The sequence below is a fragment of the Chelonia mydas genome, chromosome 21 (genome assembly GCF_015237465.2).
Source record: "Chelonia mydas isolate rCheMyd1 chromosome 21, rCheMyd1.pri.v2, whole genome shotgun sequence".
Taxonomy (NCBI): Eukaryota; Metazoa; Chordata; order Testudines; family Cheloniidae; genus Chelonia; species Chelonia mydas.
Window position 1 is genome coordinate 11,045,150 of NC_051261.2, and position 23,468 is coordinate 11,068,617.

General features: G+C 43.5%; 1 protein-coding gene across 13 annotated transcripts in view; it reads left to right on the forward strand.

Annotated features, from left to right (window-relative positions):
- Window positions 1–23,468, forward strand: part of ANKS1A (ankyrin repeat and sterile alpha motif domain containing 1A) — a 155,191-nt gene that overhangs the window by 50,587 nt on the left and 81,136 nt on the right. For 12 of the 13 annotated variants that reach the window (XR_006286799.1, XM_043533347.1, XM_043533349.1 and 9 more), the window contains 9 exons: window positions 4,571–4,867; window positions 5,473–5,548; window positions 5,860–5,961; window positions 7,151–7,246; window positions 10,344–10,540; window positions 12,701–12,790; window positions 17,960–18,080; window positions 20,801–20,844; window positions 22,423–22,555. Coding sequence is in view for 11 of the 13 variants with exons in the window: in XM_043533347.1 (XP_043389282.1) it covers window positions 4,571–4,867; window positions 5,473–5,548; window positions 5,860–5,961; window positions 7,151–7,246; window positions 10,344–10,540; window positions 12,701–12,790; window positions 17,960–18,080; window positions 20,801–20,844; window positions 22,423–22,555 (1,156 nt within the window). In the remaining 2 variants the exon portion in view is untranslated. Of the gene's footprint in view, window positions 1–4,570; window positions 4,868–5,472; window positions 5,549–5,859; window positions 5,962–7,150; window positions 7,247–10,343; window positions 10,541–12,700; window positions 12,791–17,959; window positions 18,081–20,800; window positions 20,845–22,422; window positions 22,556–23,468 lie in introns of those variants that run through there. The other variant, XM_037885259.1, reaches the window with a different exon arrangement.

Genomic DNA, 23,468 nt, shown 5'->3' on the forward strand with positions numbered 1-23,468 from the left:
TTAGGATAACTTTTTCAAAAGCCCTAAGGCCCCTAAGTCCTTTAGTCACTTAAGTGTGAGCTAAGTGTCATTGGAAGTCAGTGTGACTTAGGAGCCTCTGTCTGTTTCAAAAATAAGACTTGGGTGCTTCTGACATGTTTAAAAAAAGATGTCTATCATGGAATATCAGAGTTGGAAGGGACCTCAGGAGTTCATCTAGTCCAACCCCCTGCTCAAAGCAGGATTAATCCCCAGTTTTTGCCCCAGATCCCTAAATGGTCCCCTCAAGGATTGAACTCTCAACCCTGGGTTTAGCAGGCCAATGCTCAAACCACTGAGCTATCCCTCCCCCCTACAACTGAGCAGATGGTCCCTGCAATGTACGCTGCAGGTGACCTGATTATAGGGTGTTCCAGACCTGAGGAAGCTGTGTATAATGAGTGGTATAATTAAGTTAAGGAGATGATGAGGGAGTGCTATCTTTATTTTTGTAACTGTTACTTCCTTTAATTTGGCTAACTCCTGTGAAGAAACTGACCAGTTAACCAAAACCAGAGTAGAAAAGCTCTCAGTCCTGCAGTTGAAGGAAAAATAAGCTATGCCACGCAAGTTATCTCTATCTTTTTAATTGCTCTCTGGAAACAAACGAATAATGGAGATTGGGTTTAATGTGTGCTATAAAATCTGCATGGGCCACTGATAAAAGTGGAAGCATACCATCTCCAGTCTGCAAATAAAACTGGGCAGTGAACCCACCCGATGGATGGCCAGACAACTGGGGATCCTTTTTCTGAAATGTTTGTGTTTAGCAATGTTGGGCACCTACAGAAATGGGAGAATCAGTTCAATCCTGTGTCCCGCGTGGAGTTCCTATTAGCATTAATGGGCGTGCAAGGGGACTGCAGACTCTTGTGTGGAATGGTGATGCTGTAACTGATCCCAGAGCTTCTGGCTACTTCCCTACCCTGTTATATCGGAATGTCATGGCACGCTGCTTAGTGGAGAAGTAGCCTGGGTGTTGCTCAGCAAGTGTTTCTTCTTTCATCTTGGGATGCAATCACAGCGAGAGGGACGTCTGTGTTTCAGATTGTATTTCAGTGAGTGCGTGAAGGACTGGGAGCATAGCTGGGCCCTGCATGGAGGCTTTCCATAGGGTTTTATAGACTGAGAGCACTTTTTCTTAGAAATGCGCAAAGCAAGAAAGCCCAGATAATGTGTTTGGAGAGGGAACTAGGAAAATCGTGGGAAGGTGTGTTGAAATGTTAGTATTGAATGCTCCAGTCCAAAGTGTTGTGTATGTGAAAGGCATAGGATTCAGGTCTGATAAGGAGTATGGTAGGTAGGTACGTAGTTACCAGCGTTGCAAAAATTTACCAGACACCTACTAGCTCCAGAGGCTGATGCGTAAGCTGAGGCTTTTCCCCTCTTCTGCTTCCCTACTCAGAGGTCCCTGGGCCAAGTCTTGTAGGAAGCCCAACTTCCTATTCCCAACTGCTGTGAAGAGGGGCGGTGGTGGGATTGCTACAGGAGTGCTGTCCCTGGAATCTACTTAGGGTCTCGATTGTTCTTATCTGTCTTTGACTAGTAAGTCTGAAACATGAAGGCTCACTGTCTCTGGCTCCTGGGAAGGAGTTTTGTCTCCCACCATAGAGTAACCAGGGGGTCTGCCCTTTTGTCATTCCCCACCCTCATTTGGGGTGGTGATTTGGGGCATGGAGGTGAGTCTCCTCTGCCCTGAATAGCTCCAGTGCTTGCTTTGGTTGTTGGGTGTTCATAGCTTTCCCAGTTGTCCATTTCTCTGCTCCCCACAGTGCATTTGTGGGTTTCTGATTTGTATGTTTGGTGTTGGTTGCTCTGTGTATGTTTTCCCTAAATAATCTTCCGTTATTAACATAAGGGAAGTGATTTCAGGGTAAATGCAATCTAGGCTCAAAAGTCCAAGTGAGTGCATGTACAATGGAAAACCTGGATAGTGACCCCCATTTCTCCTAGTAGGAGTGGAGACCCATGAAGATACCAGCTTTTGCTGTCTGCTGCTGAGACAATGAGCATCTATGCAACTGAGTTCACAGGAGCTTCTGGCTCTCATTCAGTGGTGGAGAAAGACTTGGTTTAGATACTGTTAGTACAGTCTGTTTCGTCCTGTGACCCCATGTTAGAAAAGGAAAAAGGTTTAGGGTCCCATCCATAGTTTCAGGGCCTCCTCCCATCTCTCTGTAAGGAAAGAGAGGGTGGAGCTCCCTCTTCGGACCAGATTGCCATCTGAAGGTAGAGGACCTAAGGAATAGTTATTAGAAAATTATTTAATGCTGTCTCTGAAACACTCCTTCAACAGGCATACACTTCTGTATGCATGCAGTGCTGTGTGGATCTATTTGAGGGGTATGAATTTTGTGCTGGTGAAAGGTTCTAGGCTGGCAGCCCTAATGGTGGAAATTTTCTGTGCTCATGCTGTCTCTGGCAAGGAGTTTTCCCCTCACACTGTCCCACCATTGCGCCTGCTGGGAGAAATCAGCTCTAGGAGTGAGCACAACAGTCTCCGCACCATTCTGCAGAGATTGGGAAGATTACTTAATGTTGGTGTGATGTGGGCCCTTGCCTTCTGAGACCCCCTAGACTCATTTCACTGTCATGGAGGAGCTGTTCAGTTATTACTGAGATGGGTTGGATTCCATCCGTAAAATAAGGCTAATGCTACTTCCCAACCATGGTAAATGCTTTGAGATGTACAGATAAGGGGTGCTAGGTGTTCATTGTTAGCAATTCAGTATCTTCCCCTTGCTTAACTGTATGTTATGTCCTCTTCACTTTGCATTCACTGGCCTGGCTCCCCGTGCTCACTTTCTTTCTTTATTGCTGCTTAGCCTGTGCCGTTAGACTCTCTGTTAAACTTGTACTCTAATAGTGATACCCTGCATCTCCCACACATTTCTCTTATAAATGTTGCTTATTTCTGCATGTGGCTGTTGAGGCTTCTCACTTCCTTGTTCTGTTTGTTTTTATAAGTGAGTCATGACTGTAGAGGCTGTCTCCACAGCTCCCTACTTTCCTTATGCATTTCACGTGGCTGAAAAATGATGCGGTCAAATACCAGATAACCAATGGGAGTTTGCATGCATGAGTTTTGTCATCTTTAGATTGTGATTTAACACATTAGTAGGATTAAAGCACGTGTAGATCCCGACCAGTTCACAGCTTATTTCAATGGCAAATGGTGCAAAATATTGAGACTTTCCTTTGCAAATCGTAATCCACAAAACACCATTCACAAAAAAAGCAACATGGAAACATTTTGGCCATGTGCAATGAAATCTAGCTAGACAAATAGTTATCCTTTTTTTAAAAAGGGAAGTATAGCAAAAACAATTTTGTGCCACGGTTAGAACTGCTGTGAAAGCAGCAGAGAAAGCACAAGTTTGTACTGAAGGTTTTTGCGTCAAAGCAGACACCAGTAAGTACTTGAATGTTAAACAGAAATACTTCTGTGTATATAATACACAGTAGTAAAATTAGAAATTTTAATGGAGCTTATGAGTTGAAAGCAGACGGGCTTAAATCCAGGGAAGGTGTTCACACATTTTGCACCTGGAAATGAAAATTTTTTTCGGGTTGCTTGCCTATAGTTACTCTGCACTGCTGACTTTTTTTTAACTTGACAGATGCTGCATGTATTAATTGGATCAGGCTTTCACTGTAGAGGCATTCACTTGTAGCTTAGACACTTCCCCACTGCTGAATTGAGGGCCTTGCCTCAGGAGGTCTGGTTGGCACAGAGCTGTGCTGCTCACTAAATTTCTTAAATTCACATTTTTGCATGCGATAATGTAAACATACTGCACACTTTCTGAAATGGTTTGCTTACAAGCTTCAGAATTGTAAAAGCGGAATGGCTGCAAAAGAATCAAAACCTCAGTCATAGGAGAAATGACTGGATTCTAAAAACAATTGAAGTTTAAATTTTAAACAATGGCGATTAAGTTACTGTAGATGGAATCCATACTATAGTTTGCTTGTTACATTTTGCATTTACTTATTTTTATGGTGCCCAAGACTGTTGAATGCTTCATAGATAAGATGGGACCTTGCCTGCAAGAGCTTGCAAAGTAAATGACAATCCACAGAAACTTGGCAGTCCTCTAATTTTTAATATGGCCTCTTGCTTTTGTGTTCAGTGCTTTGAAAGCAGAGTATATCTATGTACAGCAACTGCTTCCCATAGCTCAGAATGCAAAGGTCAGTTGATGAATGTTTTGAGACTTTCTACAGGCTTTTCTTGGGTGGGTTGGTCAGTTTATGAAGGGTACCTGTGCCTGATAAATGGGAGTAGGAACATGACCAAAACACTGCTCCGGGCTCTTTATGTTCAAATGGATTTATTGCATCCCCACTACTTGCTGGTTTCAGAGTAACAGCCGTGTTAGTCTGTATTCGCAAAAAGAAAAGGAGGGCTTGTGGCACCTTAGAGACTAACCAATTTATTTGAGCTGTTTGTCTTGTTTTTACATTTAAACTTCAATGGTTTTGAGAGTGAGGCACCTAAGGGCTCATTTCTTCAGTCTCCTGAAACGCTGCTGTGTTTATGACCCTTCAGAATAACGACAATGAGACCGCGCTGCACTGTGCTGCTCAGTATGGCCACACAGAAGTTGTGAAGGTTCTCCTGGAGGAGCTGACGGACCCCACGATGCGCAATAACAAGTTCGAGACGCCTCTGGATCTGGCCGCGCTCTACGGAAGGCTGGAGGTTGTGAAGATGCTGCTGAATGCTCACCCCAATCTTTTAAGCTGCAACACTAAGAAACACACACCCTTGCACCTGGCAGCTAGGAATGGACATAAAGCTGTAGTCCATGTCCTCCTAGACGCCGGCATGGATAGCAACTACCAGGTATCTTGTCAATCAGTGTGTGAATCTAGTGCAAGTGAAAGGGGTCAGAGAGCAGCTGGGGAGGCTAGAGTCCTCCCCATAGAAAAGGCACTGTAGTGGTAGGGCAAGCTTCTCTTGACCCCTGTCCTGGAGGACTCTGCTTTAAGGATGAGAATAGCTCAGTCTCCCATTCAGTCCTTGGCGGTGTTGGGGGGTCCCTCATGGGGCAGATATACAGCAGTGAAATGTGTCCCCAAAAGGAGTGGAGAGAACTTGTTCTCTTCCTACCAAACCCCTTCTGTTAGCACAGAAATAAACTTGTATGTCTTATCTGTCTTTCCTTCTGTGGGAGAACAACCACTCTAAATAAACTTTGGGGAGTTTTTACTTTGTTTATAATTCTGAGGCCCTCCTATGTTAAACCTTCTTCCAACCCCAAATTCTTAATGCCACAGAATAGCTTCTCACACAGTGTGACTCCAGTAATGGGTATTGGTTGCAGTGAGTTGCTTTTGTCCGTGTACTGTGCATGCATCTACTTTCTTTCCTGTTTTTATCAATCCCTAAAATGTTTTAGGATTCCTATTCACGATCTGGGCTCATGGAATATTGTTTAATTTTTACAGACTGAGAAGGGCAGTGCTTTGCACGAGGCTGCTTTGTTTGGCAAGACAGACGTGGTACAGATATTGCTGGCTGCAGGTGAGAGAACGACATTTTGACTCAATAGCCTGGAGACGCTTTACCGGGAGCATGTGATAAGGGAATGGTGTGTGGTGGCAGCATTTTTCTCTTATCAGCCAGTGGTGGAAGAATCGTTCCTCTGAGTGACTCATGGAAGAGGTATTCTCTGGGTAGTTGGGTCTTAGGTCTCTTTGGAGGAAGAATTTCTTTAACTCAGCCCTGGAAATGACGAGAAGAGCATCTAGGACATGACTCAGTTACAAGAAATTAGCTTTGTTGCAGTTGGTCTGAAAATGCTCCTTCACCCTGCCCGCCTTTATCTCTTCTAGGTATTGATGTGAATATAAAAGATAACAGAGGCCTGACAGCTCTGGATATTGTGAGGGAACTTCCGTCTCAGAAAAGCCAACAAATAGCAGCTCTCATTGAAGGTAAATAGTGTGTGTGTGTGTTTCTAGTCATTCATACTTATTTTTCTGTCTAAATGTACATGTGGCTGTAGCCATATGATCATGTTCCGTGATCCCAGCTAACATCATAAGCTAAGCATCTTCGGGCCAAGACAGTCCTTGGAGAGAAGTATCTAGGAATGCTGCAAGACGTCATGCTTTACCTCAGTTGGTGGTACTCTTTCTGAGTCACTGATCCTGTGCCCTGCCAGTGTTTCATCATGATGCTCTAGGAGGTGCCATCTTGCAGATGATCCTTAAAACAGAGGTCTTGATTACTTGTGGGAATAAAAGGCCCTATGACCCTTTGCACAAGGTTGGGGAGTTAACTCTGACATCCTAGCTAGATTCCCACTTGGGTAATACTTTCTCCTTTAAATTTTCTTTCAGTTGGATATGGTGTTTGTCACATCTTGCATGTAACTGTTAGTAATACTAAGCATTTGTGCAGAGTGTCATAGGTTCAAAGCATTCTGCAAACAAGAACTAATTAAACTTCATGCTACTCCTGTGAAGTTGCCAAATACTGTCCTCATTTTTACAAATGGGGAAACGAAGCCTGCTTGAAGGCTGAAAGTTTTCACGGCTTAAGTAGCATGAGTGGGACACTTAAACTCAGATGTCTAATTTCAGGTGTTTAAACTTAGTATTTTTACCCTAGCTGTCTTGCCTGTTATCGTGGGTCCCTGACTAGAAACCATGTCTCTTGACTGTCCTGTGCTGGTCCACACAAGTACACTGCCTCTTCTCAGTGTTGTATGTATCTCACAGAACAGCTACATAGTCATCTGCTTGATAAGGTTGGGCGTGCGTCTTAATTAGTTGATCTGTAAAGCACTTTGTAGTTCTCGGATGAAAGGCATTCTGCAGAAGTTCAAAGTGTCATTATTCCTAACCCTGGACATGGTTATCTGGGTAATAGGGTAATCTGCTCCTATTGTGTGAGCTGAGCTCCGAGATGTAACCCTGCACTTAGATTTCTTTTGAGCCATCTTAATATGTAGCTCAGCAGCTTTCAGAATAGTCACTTACTTCTGATCCACAAGGTGGGAATGTGGCGTGCGTGATATTGAACCAGGGAACAGGACTGTCGGCCTAACCTGGGTAAGTGGCAACCCCACTGGTGAGCTTCTCGCTATTTGAATGTTGCTTTTTTCTCTTTCCTGCACAGATCACACCATTGGGAAGAAGAGCGCAAAAGCGGCAGAGAAGGCTCTGCCAACACCTGTCATTCCTGCCACTGAACCTGCAGTCCAGATACCACAGGGTATGAAATTTGCTGTCTGGGAGGCAGGGCTTGAGTTCCAGATGGGTGTGCAGATGACTGTTTATGATTGCACTGCTCTCTGAGTATAGAAGAGATAGGGTTCAGTTATAATAAATCCAGAAGTCATACTTTGTGCCCAGAAAGCCAAATAGTCTGAAACCAATGATTCCCCTTCCCTCTCACCCCCTGGTTCTTTAAATCTGACTTGCATAACATATCCCATCTGATGCCCCTGGGGGTGGGTGGATACCTCCATAAATCCAGAGGGAGCTGCCATTTGTTTGCTCTTGTCTTTGCTACTGCTCTGCTTAACCAATAAAATGATCCATAAAGTACCAAACATATCCGGTAAAATCAACTGCAGTGCTTCCTATGTATGTGGCGCATCCTCCCTTAAAGAGAGTACCAAAGGATTGGCTGCATTCCAGGGGTGCATGGTAGTGACACACAACCCTGGTGGAGACTGTCTGGTCTATAGAACAGGTTTTTATAACTGAGGGGAAAATCCTTCTCCAACATTGATCAAGGAAGGCCAGGCTAAACATTGGTGAAGTCAAAAAAGGCTTATTGTTAGCATGGTTTGAGCAGTCTTGTGGGTAAGACATCAAAGTGAACTGAAAACGACAGCAGCTGTTCTTGAATGGGGCAACCCCTAATGAGTTTGTGTGGTCCGTGTGTGGGTGTGCCTCATGATATCTAAGCAGTGATGCATGCAGCCTAGATTGTTGTTCAGTTGCTAGGCCACTTCTTTTATTTGCTTGTAGAGTCAATTGATTTAAATCAAAACAATTTAAATAGAAATGTGGAAGTGAAAGGGACCTCGATAGGTCGTCTAGTCCAGCCCCTGCACTAAGGCAGGACTAAGTATTATCTAAACTATCCCTGTTTAGACAAACCTGTGTAGGTTAGACAACTTATTCTTAAAAACCTCCAATGATGGAGATTCCACAACCTCCCTAAATAACTTTTTCCAGGGCTTAACTACTCTTACAGTTATGTCTCAATGTCTAACCTCAGCCTCCTTTGCTGCAATTTAAGCCCATTACTATTTGTCCTGTCCTCAGTGGTTAAGGAGAATCCTCCTCTTTATAACAACCTTTTACGTACTTGATTCTTATTATGTTCCCCCTCAGTCTTCTCTTCTCTAGCCTAAACAAATTCAGGGTGTGTTTTTGTTTTGTTTCCCCAACCTTTCCTCAGATGTCAAATTCTAGACCTTTAATCATTTTTGCTGCTTTCCTCTGGACTTTAATTTATCCATCTTCTGGTTCCCAGAACTGAACATAGGATTCCAGTTGAGGGCTTTTCAGTGCTGAGTGGAGTGGGATAATTACTTCTCATGTCTTGCTTACAACACTCCTACTAATACATCTCAGAAGGATGTTTGCTTTGTTTTTGTATTAGTATTACATTGTTGACTCATATTTAGTTTGTGATCCACTATAACCTCCAGATCCTTTTCTGCAGTACCCCTTCCTTGGCAGTCATTTCCTATTTTGTATTTGTGCCATTGATTATTCCTTCCTAAGTGTAGTAGTTTGTTTGTCCTTACTGAATTTCATCCTATTTATTTCAGGCCATTTCATAGAATATCAGAGTTGGAAGGAGGTCATCTAGTCCAACCCCCTGGTCAAAGCAGGGCCAATCCCCAATTTTTGCCCCAGATCCCTAAATGGCCCCCTCAGGGATTGAACTCACAACCCTGGGTTTAGCAGGCCAATGCTCAAACCACTGAGCTATTCTTCCCCCCACTTCTCCAGTTGGTCAAGATCATTGTGACTTCTAATCTTGTCCTTTAAAATGCTTGCAACCCCTCCTCTCCCAATCCTATTCGTACACTCATAAGTGTACTCCCTATGCCATTATCCAAATCATTTATTAAGATATTTGAGAACCAGACCCAGGACAAATCCCTGCGGGACTCCACTTGATATGCCTTCCCAGCTTGACTGTGAACCATCGATAACTACGTTCTGAGTATGGCTTTCCAACCAATTATGCACCTACTGTATATTTTCCTAATTGGTGGTTTGAGAAGGTCATGTGGGCCGGTCATGTGGGCCAATAACAAAAGCTGTACTAAAGTTGAGATATATCACATCTGCTGCTTCCCCCTATCACAAGGCTGGATATTAGGTTGGTTTGACACGACTTGTTCTTGACAAATCCATATTGACCGTTACTTATTGCCATATTATCTTCTAGGTGCTTACAAATGGATTGCTTGATTATTTGCTCCATTATCTTTCTGGGTACCGAAGTTAAATTGACTGGATTATAATTCCATGGCTTTTCCTTATTCCCTTTTTTATATATAGGTACCAGAGTTGCCCTTAACTAGTCCGCTGGGATCTCTCCTGCCCACCACGAGTTCTCAAATATAATCGCCAAGGGCTCAGATTTCTTCATGATTTAAGTCACCAAGTGGAAAGCTCAGTTTAAGTAATCAATTTTAATCAGCTTTTCCCTTTGTGCTTCAGTTATAGTTCTAAAGAAAGGTGCCTTCTCACTGGTTGATATAACCATTAAAGCTTTTATTACAACTAAATAGTCTTTACAGTAAACTTGGTACATCTTTTTGCTATGGACAGGGTTATACTATATATATACTTGAGCAATTATATAGCTCAGTATTTTCAGATTATTAATTCTACACTTTTAGTATGTTAGAGAATGACTGATATATTGCTTATTTACTAGATGATTTTTTACTTATTTGTGTCAAGCTGCATTAGAATTATAACTGGAATTTTATTAAATACAACAGCATACAATTTATTTTTATTAAACAAAATAACCTTAAATGTTTTAGATACGTAAACTTCTCTTATCGAAACATGGTTCAACGTTTAGGCCTTAACATATGTTGTTAAATTCAGGTTTATTTTTAAACAGGTCTATTTTAAAAAGAAAAACATATTATAATTTAAATAACAAAATCCAAAATATCTGATTTTAAACAAAAAAACAAAACAAAAAACCCTCCTCCCTTTGCAAATCATCAATTTTTATCCATGCGGCTTGCTTGTAGTCCTGATTTGTGTGGCTCCTGCTGTTTTCAACGTGTGATTGATGGGGCATTCTTCATTCCCTCCAGGTGATGTGGAGAAAGCAGTGACTGAACTGATCATAGACTTTGAAATGAACCCAGAGGAGGAGTGTCCTTATGAAGCTTTATACAGTGCGACATCCTGCCACTCATTGGACAGCATGGCCAGTGGGAGGTCTTCAGACAGAGACTCTGTGAATAAGGAAGCGGAGACAACGGGTCTTAAGGCAGCAGGAATCAGGCCTGTATGTAGCCATGTGTGTTTTTATCTGTCTCTTTAAGGAATATAGAAAGTGTTTATCTTAATTCCCATACACTACCGCACTCTTGCTACAGGCTGAGCACCCAGCTGCACAGTTGGAAATAAGTTTTAGATCCACTGCTAAGCTTGATTAGAGCAATCAGGATCTCCTCCCTTTCCTGCTTGGGATGTGTGTGCTCCCTCGATAGTATTCCCTGCGTGTAACCACTCCTACATCGTCTGTCGGCTTTTTGTCCAAGTTTGTAACAAGATAAGTATGGCCATGCTGGGCCAGACTAATCATCTCTTTAGTCCAGTATCCTGTCTTCTGATAGTTGTCAGTTGCAGATGGTGCAGAAGGAATGAACAGAATAGGGCAATTTATCAAGTCATCCATCCCCTGTCATCCAGTTCTAGCTTCTGGCGGTCAGAAGCTTAGGGATACCCAGAGTGTGGGGTTGCATCCTGGACCATCTTGTCTAATAGCCATTGATGGACCTATCCTCCAGGGACTTATCTAGTTCTTTTTTTTGAACCCAGTTATGCTGTAGGCCTTCACAACATCCCCTGGTAAGGAGTTCCACAGGCTCACTGTGGAGTGAGAGAAGAATGTTTGTTTTAAATCTGCTGCTTATTAATTGCATTGGGTTACCAATGGTTCTTGTGCTGTGTATCCAGCATGGTGTTGGGCTGCTGAGGAGGTTTTATAATGTGAGTGTCACTTACTTTGTTAGGACGTATTTTTGTTTATGGTTTAACTCCTTGGCTATAAGGAAACTTCTGGAGTCTAGTATGATTCTCAGAGTTGAGACATTTTTCTCTTCTCTTGCCACCCTCTGCCCTCTCCAAAAGGCGTGTAATCCAGTCACCTTTGAATGCCCAGCGGTAAAATAAAGATGATTTCCCCAGATGCTTCAGCTGTTGTAATTAGCATTGGCAGCAAATTTGTTCTGCATGTCATTTGCAGACAGAATCCTGCAAGGGGCGCTGGAGGCTTTGCAAGTGAAGTGTGTAGTCATTGGAAGGTCTTTTTCAAAGAAATCAGCCTAACTAGCCTTCTGTTAATTGCATCTGCTGGGGCTTTAGTAGCTGGTGGCAACCTTTTGCCATGGGGTGGGTGGGACCTTGGCTCATAGCATGTTGTCTGTGTTTTTTATTGGGAGGTTGAAGTGGGGGAGTTGAAGCAGATAAGAAGGAAATCAGCAATGAATAATTCACCAGCTAGGTGGATGTTGAAACCAGCTTCGTACAGTTTCAAAACGAGAACCTATGGAACCTCTTTTTCCTCTAGTACATCTGCTACTGGAATAGTGATGTGAGACCAATCTAAAAAACAAGGTTTAGGAAAACTTCTGCCAGACCCTTTCTACAAGTGTAAAACACCCAAAGCAGAATCCTGCCATGAACCACCGCTAAAAGTAGACTAAGTCCGTATATGGGGCCTTTTTGTAATAGTGCCGCCTTTGAAGCTAAACTCATCCCATACAGCCTGCACAGAAGGTCAAGTTTGCCAAACTGGGATGGGAAGGGGGAGGAAGTGCTCTGAAAAGCAGAAACTGGTTGGAGTTCCCCCAAAATCTGCTCAGGATTTGGAGCAAGTGCCTGAGCGTCCATGCTTGCCAGTAGGTGCTGCTGCTGGAGAGAGCATGAAGTATCTAGAGTAGTCAAGATACAGTGGAAATGCAATGAGCATATGGCAGGATTTTTAGAGCTATTGAACTGTCAAGTAGTAACCCTGTAGTGTTGTGAGGAATGTGGTCCAGGGAAGTCTCTTAATGTCCCGTGTGTTCTCTCATAACTCAGCACGCCTCTCCAGAACATATTTATTCCTGCTAATGAGTAACATAAGCAAATTATCTAAACACACTCTCCCTTTCTCGCAGCTTGTACCATAATAATGAACTAATCCTTTGCAACTCCAAGGAGCACAGAGTCAGAAAGGTGCTTTTGTGAAGGAGCATAGGCACCAGCCCAGCTGGGAATCTCCCTGATAGATAGAGGGAAAAGCTGATTAAAATTGATTCCCATTAGGGCAAACCCCTTTTGCCATCCTTCACTCTAAAAAGTCTTATAAGGGGATAGAGTTTCCCTTTAAGCATATAAGAGGGGGCTGAAAGGAAGGAGTTTAAAACAAAGCCATTAACGGTGGCCTTTTTAACTGCAGAGAGAGCGTCCACCCCCTCCTGCCAAGCCACCCCCTGATGAAGAGGAGGAGCATGTGGAGAAGAAGCTAGGTCGCAGTGCTTCGTGTGAGGTACGCAGGCGTTATTGGGGGCTTGCTTTTTGCAGGGGGTCGGTGAATGTGTGGTTTAAAGATGAGTTTTAATGGTCCGGGAGGAGCCAAATATGATGATCTTAACTCCCTTGTGAATCTGATCATGAAAGTGAAGGATTTGTTGTGTGAGGCAATATTACTGGCAATTTGATATGGAAACTTGCCTTACGAAACTCTGCCAGTGCACTTCAGTCCTGACCTGAAACCCTTCCTCCAGTTTCAGACTTAAAGTCTCTTCCTAAGGGAATTCCCATCAGGCAATGGTTTTGCGATGTGGACAGTTGTCAGCTATCATGAACCCACTAAATATATTTTCGTTTAATGCCGAAGCCTGAATTTGAATCCGGGTCTGCAGAGATGCGAGGCCATTAAATCATGTTGCATCTTAGCTCCCAATTATGGGTCAGATACTTGGAGGTGTAAATTGGTGTAACTTCAGTGGAGTTGAACTGATTAATACCAGCTGAGGATCTGGTCCATTGCGTGTGTGAAAGAAATCTCCACCTGCAGATGGCTAGTCTTATATGGTGCTTTGTGATGCCAAACTTGATCGTGCACATTGAACTGTTTGCAGTCTGTCTTGTTGCTCATTTTGCCAAATTCCCAAAGCTTCAGATGAACAAGCTCTGCAGAAGGCACTTAAATGAGAGAACCCCCTAAATGTGTATTTGGAGACTTCTGCTGACAGGTAATAAAGATCCCGAGAGAACCTCGCTAACTTCCTGCTGTACTAAAAATCTTAAGCATTCCTCAAGTAAGATATATGTAAAGATACAAGTTGAAAGTCTTTTCTGCCTCCCTCCTCTTGAACGGACTCTCAGTTCACCAGACACTTGGATTTGAATTTTTGTTACTGGTTATCTTGATCTGCTACTGTTTGGAGTACAGCATATATATGCAAGGTGTCAGTGAAAATGTTGGCTTTAAAAAACCCATGTAGAACTGTGCAGTATGTCTGGGGATATTTTGGGGGTAAAATCAGTTTATTAGGTTGTTTCACGATGGCCTGTTGAACGGGTTTCGCTGGCATTACAAATGGTCTTTCAGATTAATTTCATAATCCTTTCCACATGCCTGTCTTTTGGTTGGGGGGGTGTGTGTGTGCGTGCGTGCATGCACACGCGCGCACAGGCTGGGGAAAGGAGTGACCAGGTAATTTGGAAGCAGAAACTCTGCTTATGAAGATAGGCATAATGGAGGGAGGGAGATGTACATGATCTTGATCATAATTACAAAACACTTGCTCTTACCATTCCTCCATTAAAGGTGAAGTGGAAACATGATTAGCTATGGGAAATTTTGCTGGCAAACAGATGAGTGCACAAAGTGATTCCTCAAGGGCATGTTGGTTTGAAACCAACTGCAGTGATATCCATGCACTGACTGTGTTATTGTAGCTGGTCTGGTATTGATTACTGTAGATAAGATGATAAAACCGTTTTATTTCAAGCGGTTATTCCCGCTTCTTATACTCATGCTTTCCCAGAATTCCTTTCAGGATAAAATTTTCAATGCTTGATCTCTGCCTGAAGAGAAATTTTTTTGGGGGGAGGGGTTAAATTTGAGAGAATTCCTAGTTTTGAATTGAGGATAAAAATGCAATGTTTCCATTCAGACTGGACTAAGTCATGGCTGACTTTCAGTCCTGGCCTGTATGGCCCTCACGGTGGAGTGCTCTTGACCAAGTTAGAAATGAATGTGATCAATAACAAAGTGATACCGTTAGCCAATTGAAAAGTCATGCTGAAGCGATTTTAATACAGTAGCTGTAGAAGATTTTTAGCAGAGCCCACTGAAACCCTGCCCTATTGTCATATCACAACATATGTTCTCCCTGCCAGGTCTGTCCACCACAGGGGCAGCTGCTAGGACAGTGTGCCCGAGGAAGACTGTAAATGTCTCATTGAAACACATGGCACAGAATCCTCATCTACCTCCTCAAAACCTGCCATAACTTTAGGGACAGGAAAAAAATCATGATTATGAGAAAATTACACATTATGGTATTCTTATTTTTTAACTGAACTCTATAAATGCCAAGCTTTTATTTCAAAACAGCCTTTTATTCTGTTGCCATGAGACAACCTTCACAGTGTAAGCAGTTATTCCTCACTTATGCACCATGCCTTTCACCACTGAGAGATGTTTTGCACTTATGTGCAGAATAGCTGATTAGTGAATTTTTTCAGCATCAATAGAACCCTTCTGTCTCTGTAGCCTAATAAGAGACTGAAATCTCAGACAAAACTTCAGTTCATCTTTTATTTACTACTCCCATCATCAAAATGGGAAGCTTAGACACACCTAGTTTCAAACAAAACATGATTATTTCAATGGTATTCTGTAGTTCTCTGGCTGGGGGGGAGAGAGACTGAATTAGAGCCACCTGTTTTTTTTAAGTTGAAGCAATAAATCCTAAAGGCAGCACAGGCCATTAAGAGGTGAATTACAGGAAATCATCCAGGTCTGGGAGTGTTCAATGTTTATAGGGTTAAGTATGTTTGACAGGGTGTTTTCAAACACCAACTGGGTGGTGGCTCCTAATGAATAGGAATAAGGAGTTGATTACCTACTCAGTCTAATGTACTTCGGGAAATGAACCATGTGCATGCATGATGGATGAGATGTTAACTTGAATTTCCTTCTGCCCATCCCTGGTGCATGTCTAGATGGAAGTTAGATAGCATAGGACTTAAGGTCTGTCTTCTTTCACTTAAAGAGATTCAAATGTCAAATACCTTGTGCAAGTCATTGCTGAGGGTAGAAGGTCCTAGATTTGTAAGGTTCACCCCTCTCTTCTCTCCCTTCCCCCCCTTAATGTTCAGTGTTTCAGAGACCCTTACTCAGACAGATGCTGTGAATAGGCAAAGCCTAGTTAAAATAAGTGTATGTTCTCTAACCAGCCTCTCCCATCGAGAGGAGGTACCCAGCTATACTTGAAGCAGTGTGGATAGTCCAGCCAGTAAGTTATGTAAAGCGCTTGCATGGTTTGAAACCCTCATTAAGTAAATTGTGGCTTGTTAGTCCAGGCCATTCTGTTAGTAGCCTATCCTGGCAGTTTAACGTAACAGGCAGTCACATCGTAGCTTAGACTGTAAGCTTTTAGGGCCAGGGTCTGCCTCTCAGTGTTTGTAGAGCATCTAGCACAACAGAGTTCTCATCTCAGTTGGGACTGCTGTGGTACAAACTGTAGAAAAGCAAAAACACTTTTTTTCTTGAGCTGCATCAGAGTGGGGAAAATAACAGTAAATCGGGTGTGCTGGCTTAAAAATAAAATACCTGCTCTAATGCCCCCAAACATGCAAGGTCTTAATAGTTCTAGCAGAAGTGGGAGGGAGTGATGCCTTCCTTTCAAAAAGGAAGGTGGCATACTGCACACTTGCCATTCCAAAAGCTGCTACTTGTCATGCTCCTGTTCTAAAGCCTTCATTCTTTGGAGGCTAAGTAGCAGTGAGCATTCCAGCACAGTTAGCCACGTTCAGTGCTCATGGATTCGGTGCATATAAACCAGGTGGAAATGGTCACTTGCTTGTCATTAATTTAGCTACCAGACTGAACATTGCAAATGGGTGAGTGAGACTGGGTGCAGTGATGGGTGACTTGTGGTGGGATTATTCTCAACATGAAGTGAGAAGCCAGTCCTATGATCTGAGTGCTGACTGCCGACTGCCCAGACTAATGCATGCCTATTACTGAAGGTCTTTCGTTCCTCATTTAGGGCTCAAGGAAATCAAGGTGTTTTGTCTGCAGATGCGCATGTAAATGCAAAACCTTGGGAAACTAACCTGGTTTTGTTACATACCCAGAGCATGTTCCTCAAATGATTTGCTAAGCTTCACCACCATGCTAAGCAAACTCCTGACTCAGTTTCGTGGTGAGGCTTTGAGTTAGTTTGAACCTGATACAGACTAAGGATGTGTCTACACAGCCCTGCAGTTTAGCCAATGGGGGTGTGAATAGTAATGCGCACGAATGTGCTGTGCTGTATCTCCCTGATGAGGACACTGAGGGCGCAAACTAGTTCACATGACTGTAGTCCTCTTCAAACAGGACTATACTGATGCAAAGCAGGAACCTTGCTGTTTGTGCCTTCAGTGTCCACGTGGGGGGGTTACAGCACAGCACTTCGGTGTGCATTGCTATAGACACACCGTAGGCTGAACTGCAGGGCAGCGTAGACGTGCTCTTAGTCCAGTGGTTCTCAACCTCTTTATGCAGCCCACAACATATTATATGGGCCGCATCCAATACTATCTGTATGGCTCTGAGGATGTCACAGGGCCGCAGCTTGTGTGTTGGTTGGGCCGCAGGTTGAGAACCCCTGCCTTAGTCTCTAATACGTTAGCATTGGAGGTGCAATGGATCAAGGAAGGTAACTGGGCTGCTTGGGAGGTTGGGTGTGTTCGAAGACCACCACTGCCAGGCTTCCTAGAAGTAACTCCTTGCTAAGGTGCATGTACTCTGCAGCAAGACTCCTGCATTCTGCAGCTCTCCAGTGCAGTTGGTTGGGGATTCTCCAGCTGTTCCAGAGCCCTTTGATTACAAAAAGAGGTTTCTCTTGAAAATGGAAATAAGTAATACAGTCGCTTCGGTACCCTTTGTTACTTTGATGTTAAATGCGGTTTATGTTGCTCCTGGTCTTTTCAGTTTGAAGTGTGCTGTGGAACTTGATATTGCAAATGCTAATTGTGACTTTTGGCACCTGGGAAAGAGAGAGAAGGAGGTAGTCTGGGTTTGTGAGACAAGTATGCTCGCTAACTGAAGTATTCAATCAAGAGTGAAATAGTTAATAAGTTTGCTAATGGAGTTTGCCTCATGAAGTCTGAGTCAGCATCCCTTTAAAGTGGATAGGGATTTTTTTCAGGCTGCTTGCAGTCATCATTTTGCAGTCATCACTACATCAGTTACTTGGGCAGTCTGGAAGGCTTTTTTCCAACCGTAAGAGCTAGAAAGTAGTGTGGGGGTTGGGGGAGGTTTTTGCATTTTTAAGAAACAGTCTTAGCTTCTGAATTAGTTCTCTGGCAGAGGGGTGGATTCTGCTGCACATTCAATGGTCAGAAGAATGGCATAGAGGAGGGCTCTATGCATACCAGAGGGGTAAATGACACTGAGTTCGACAGACAACTACATCTTGCTGTGTCTCATCAGGCCTCTGTGGTGCGGAGGAAGAGCAGGGGAAATGCAGCCGAGGAAGAGGAGGAGCATCCTTATGAGCTGTTGCTTACTGCAGAAACTAAAAAGCCGCTTGCAGTGGATAGAAAAACAAAAGGTAAGAGATGATACAGAAAGACAGCAATGCCCAGACTGCCTGGGTTGGCAGATGTAACCAGCATGTAGGAGGCAGGAGGGGAGGAATTTGATCCTAGCTGTTTCTCTGGTTCGGATGGCTGGATTCTGTATTGCAGTTATGTTCCCTTGGTAATTTGTTTCCATTCTCAGGGGAGAGGGTTAAAATATTTCTGCCTCAATATCTACATTAAGTAAGAGAAGGTTTTTTGCCTTTCAGGCAAATATGAGATCCTAGGGACTTGACCCATTGAACTGTAAATTAAAACACTAGAATCTCGTGCACAAAGCAAGCGAAACAGGAACAAAAAAGATCAAAATGAAAGAATAACCAATCAGTTGCCATTTGGGAAAAATCGTGGTCAAGCGAGTCAAACAAATACAAGTGTGTAAATACTAATGGACCAGATCCTCAGCAGGTGTAAATCAGTGTCAATACAATGGTGCCAATTCATGTCAACTGAGGATCTGGCCCTGGTATCACAATCTGAAATCAACAAATGCACCACTGGCTGTCAGAGCCAATTACAAAAGTAAATTAACAAAGGAAGAAAACACAGACGAAGTAAGCCACTGTTAGGCGCCAGTTTAAAATCCAGTCATGCTGTCAGATTAAACACTGCACTTGGCTCTCTTCCCCCAGAGGGACCTTCATTTGGTGGTTTGTGGGATTTGGGAACCTGGAGCTGTGCACACCACCCTGTGTTTGGTAGATGGGTATTGTTGCATTTGGTTTTCTTTCAAGGAGAGCTTTTTAGGTGAAAGATCTGCTCAGTGTGCAACAGAAACGAGCAAGAGATATGGGGAACTTAGTTGTGATTTCCAGTCTAAAGGCGCAAATGTTTCATCTTGAGACTGAATGAACAGTAAATATGACTTAGCGTTATAACTGTTACTTGCTTGCCCTCCAGAACCACACTCCTCCTCCTAGTCTGTTCACAGATGCTAGTTTCCCCTTCTTGAATGCTACCAGTAATCTCTCTCACATGCGCGTGCACACGCGCTGTGCCAAAGAGGTCATTGATTTTTCTCACCAGTCTTTGCCAGAGCTATTCGTAGTCCTGATGCAAAACTGCAGTGGTTTTCAGGTTGATGCTTCACAGTCCCAAGTGGGAGAAGTCCTTGGGTGATGGTTGAGAAGCTGGCTCGTGTCTAACGCTTGGCTTGAGAGGCTGGATTCACGTAGGTCAGCTGCTGCTGGACTTGTCTCTTCTGTAAGCTGCCAATGACACGACTCCTCTTTCCTCTTGCTCTGGCCTTTCTGCTTTACATGCTGGTGCATAAATAAGCATTGGATATGGGGGTGTGTGTAGTTAGATATGCACAATATAATGCACTGTTTAAACTGTGATACATTAATGTGGTGATTCCTTGCACAGATGCATGGAGACTTAAGTTCAGATCTTGATCCAAGGTTCTCCCCCCTCAGCTTGGCATGAGCCATGAGTACTGCAGATTCGTTGGGCCCAATCCCTTAAAAGAGGGAGGAGTTGATGGAAGCCCCTTGTCATCCATTTAGCTGAATAAGGAGCCAAAGAGGAATCCTGATTCCTGTCTAGTCCTCAGCCAGAAGGATAGTTGCCCTGAATCCAGGTTGGAGCTCTGCGGATGTCTCCTTGTGGTTCTAATGAACCTAAAGAACCCCCCACCCCTTTTCCGTTGGGAGGGGAGCAATCCAAAAATCTAAGGGTTTGTTTGGTTCTGAGACTCTGTATTGATTCCTTTCATTTTGGATTGAAATAGTTTGTTCAGATCTAGCACCGAGAGGTGGCTCAACTCAAGTGATGGGTAGGGGCTGCTGTTAGAGGAAAAGGGGTCTACCAGTGCCTTTCTCGGTACTGTATACAAGAATCTGAGTGCAAGAGGCAGCAGTAAGCTTGGGGTGGGAGGGAGAAAGGGGAGGACTTGATCATCTCTGCTCCTGTTACCTCTCTCAGCATGTGGTGGTGGGGCCGGGGGGAGTGTTAGCAGAGCAGTCACTGTCTTTCCAGTACCCATATTACTGTCCTCCTTTTTAAATGATGCTTTTTGTTCACAGCTCTTACCTTGAAAGTTAATGGATCAGTTTTTAAAGCAGAGAGATAATGTGTGAGACAGCAGTATGGCAAGGCTACATGTGTTGCAGTTTTTCTCTGCCTGGCTAGCTCTCCTCATTCTGCAGGAACAGCAATGCTCTTGCGTGGTCCAAATGGCACAGGGGTCAGTTACTCACTGCATCATTTAACTCCAGGTGCTTGACAGCTCTTGGTTTGTGTTTAAGGCACAAAGTGCTGTTTTTAATGGTACTTTGCTTCATTTATAACATTTATAACTGCTGCCTCCCTTCTTGCGCTGCTGCTTTCCATCTTGTGTCCAGTCATGACTGCACATGTGTTCTTAGCCCCTTGGCCCTGATTTCCTTTCATGAGTGGATTAAAGCTCTCTAGCTCTGTCAAGGTTCACCTGATGCTTTGGGCAGAGTTTCAGATCTGGTTTAGTTTGATCTAAACCAGCTTCCCATCTCATATGGAAAGGAATTTTGACCAGGTCTAATGTGTGTAGAAAGTTAAGCCATGTGATGAGAATTAAGTCAAGTCCACTGACATGGTCCTCCCTGTGGATTGGTCAGAGGGGCTTGGTAAAACTTGTCAGATACATCATCGAGGACGGGTGGAGGAAAAACATGCCCAGGTTTTGATGTGTTTTTTTTTTTCTTTTTCTTAGGGGAATCACCATCTTCAGGTGCTGTCAGCAGTAACCAGCTTCAGGTAGGAGTGACTTGTATCATCAGAACCAAGAGAAGCAAAATTTTCTTCTTTGACATCACAATTCTGTTTTTCCTGGGAGGTGGCAAACCGCAAACTGTGTATTTCACTCTTGGGGGAGAGACTTGAGTCTGCATTTGTACTGCTCAAGATTGCTTAAAAGCCTAAGAGCAAAACAGCACTGCTATCTCCTTGTAACCAAAACGTTCGTTAACTGCACCTTCTTTAAGGTGGAAAAGTCATTTCCTGCACTGAAGTATTTTTCGGGGGAGGGAGTGTGGAAATAAAATGCAAACAAACTCACAAAGTAGGGCTGCATTCTCTCAAGGTGATGTGATATAAATTCTGTCCAGCATGATTCCTGCATTACTAGATGTAAACACATGCCTGTGACAAGCTTTTCCTGTTCTAGGCACAAATACTCACATTTAAAGTTTGTGTAAGAGTTTTTCTGCTTCCGATTTATTGCAAAAATAATCTTCAGCTAGAACCACTGGTCGTGCGTTGTGAAGCTGTCTGCTCCATCTCACCCAGTTGCTCTGGTCTCGTCTCTTTACCACAGAAGATACAGACTTGCATGCAATTTTTGTAAGAAACTTTGTGGCATGATGCATTATCGTGGTTCCTTGCTGGGCAGGGGTAGGGCAGGGAAGATCCACCCTATAAATGCCACCATTAATCTTTGGATCAGGAAGCAGGGGCAAAAAGAGTAGAGAGAGCTTGACGCTTATCATCCAGGGGACATGCGATAAGCTCTCCTGGTTATATAGAAGGGAGACTTAAATTTGCTTTGCGTGGGAAAGGCAAAAGCAGTATATTTTTAGAACGGTTTAACAAGGAAAGTTTGGCTTGTTGAGTATTTCATGTTTGAAGATACTGCTGTCCAGAGAGCTTACTTAAATTCAGCTGTTCGGTTCTATACCAGGACTGAGTATCTTTATCTGCACCATGTCTGTATTTTGATTTTAAATGGTTTTAATTGTACATTTAATGTTCAAACAAGGCGGCCTCTGCCCAAAGGGGCTTACATGCTCCGTTAGGTGTTAGTCAACTCCTGTTATGTGTGAAACCTTCAATGAAGATTGAGTACAAGGGCAAGTGCAAGTGTCTTTGTGTGTGTGTATTTATAATCGTTACTAAATGAGTTAAGAATATAAGAATGACCGTTCTGGCGCTGTATTCTGTCTTTTGATGCTGGCCAGTGCCAGATGCTTCATAGGGAATGAACAGAAGAGGGCAGTGTTAAGTCATCCATTCCCTGTCATCCAGTCCCAGCTTCTCGCAGTTATAACTGAAAGTCTCTATGGACAAAATGCATGTTACTAGGTTATTTTCAGAATTAAACCTTGAGTATAAACTACAGGGGACATTTTCAAAGGCACAGATGAGTTAGGCACCCAGTTCCCACCACATTGTCCTCTGTGGCTCTGAAAATCTCCCCGTGTTCTAATTAGTTCCCCCAGATGTCCCGCTTTGCTACCTATTCAGCAGAGTGGGAGCAACGGTTGGCATGTTTTTACCCTTGCAGTGAAGATGACCATACTGGCTGTAAGACTGGAATAATCTAAGGTGTATTTGCAGGCCAAACCCCGAAAAGGCACGTCTTCCCAAGATAGTCAACGGCCATTGAATCGCCAAGGTTCTTCTGACCTCTCTTATAGCCATTCTGAGCAATATCCAAACCCCGAATCACGCATGATCGAGACCTCAACAGGTAAGGACCTTGCTCTTGTTGTGCATTTAGCCCCAACAGCAACCTTGCTTCTGTGCTTATCTGTGAGATTTTTAGTACAGGTTTGTAAGTTCAATGCTCTGAAATGTTCTCTCCCTCAAGGCTTTCATCTCTGCTTATCCACTCTTCTCTGCGAGTGTCACTACCCCCACTTTGCCGCCTGGGGTGTTTCTGTCCTGGTCTTGGGGTTGGCGCTTCATTTGAAGAGGCTGAATGGGTGGCTGTGCTTTCCCTTCTAACAGAGGCCCCTTTGTTAGTCTTTGTGAGTGGAGATCGGCCAGTCTGCTCTGTGTGGGCCCAAGTGTTCTGGCATGCGGCAGAAGCTATTGCCAGCCGCCTTTCTGCCTTCGGACAGAAATGCCATTAAATGTTAACTGGGGCGTTGACGAAATGAGGAGTTAGGAATAGAGAAGGAATGAGAAGAAAAAGGCTGCTAAGGCCATCAAGACTTACTGTCCAGTCTATGCAGTAATTTCCCTTGTGGTGGAACTGGTTACCATAGAGTAAATGATTTGTTATGATTAAAACAGGGTTCGACCTTGCTGTGTGTATGGCTGGAACTGTCTTAATGTATTCCTGGTTTGTTACAGCCTTGTATCCTTGCTCAGGGATATATTGAACACACAGTCTGGTCCTGCAGTACTCTAGCATGGTTAAGTGTTGGGACAGCCCTAGCAGGGTAAGATATAGTGTAGGCAGGACCTTAGAGAGATTGTAACTGGAGAGATGTTTCCTCTTCTATCCTATTAGCAATTTCATTTGCAAACTTTACACTGCATTTACATGATCAATGGTAATTTCCAGTTATCTCACTTCCTTAGAATTTTTAACCGACTTAATTTTCTGTTTTTTGGGGTGCCATACCTGAAATGGTCATAAGAGGGTAAGAAGTGTG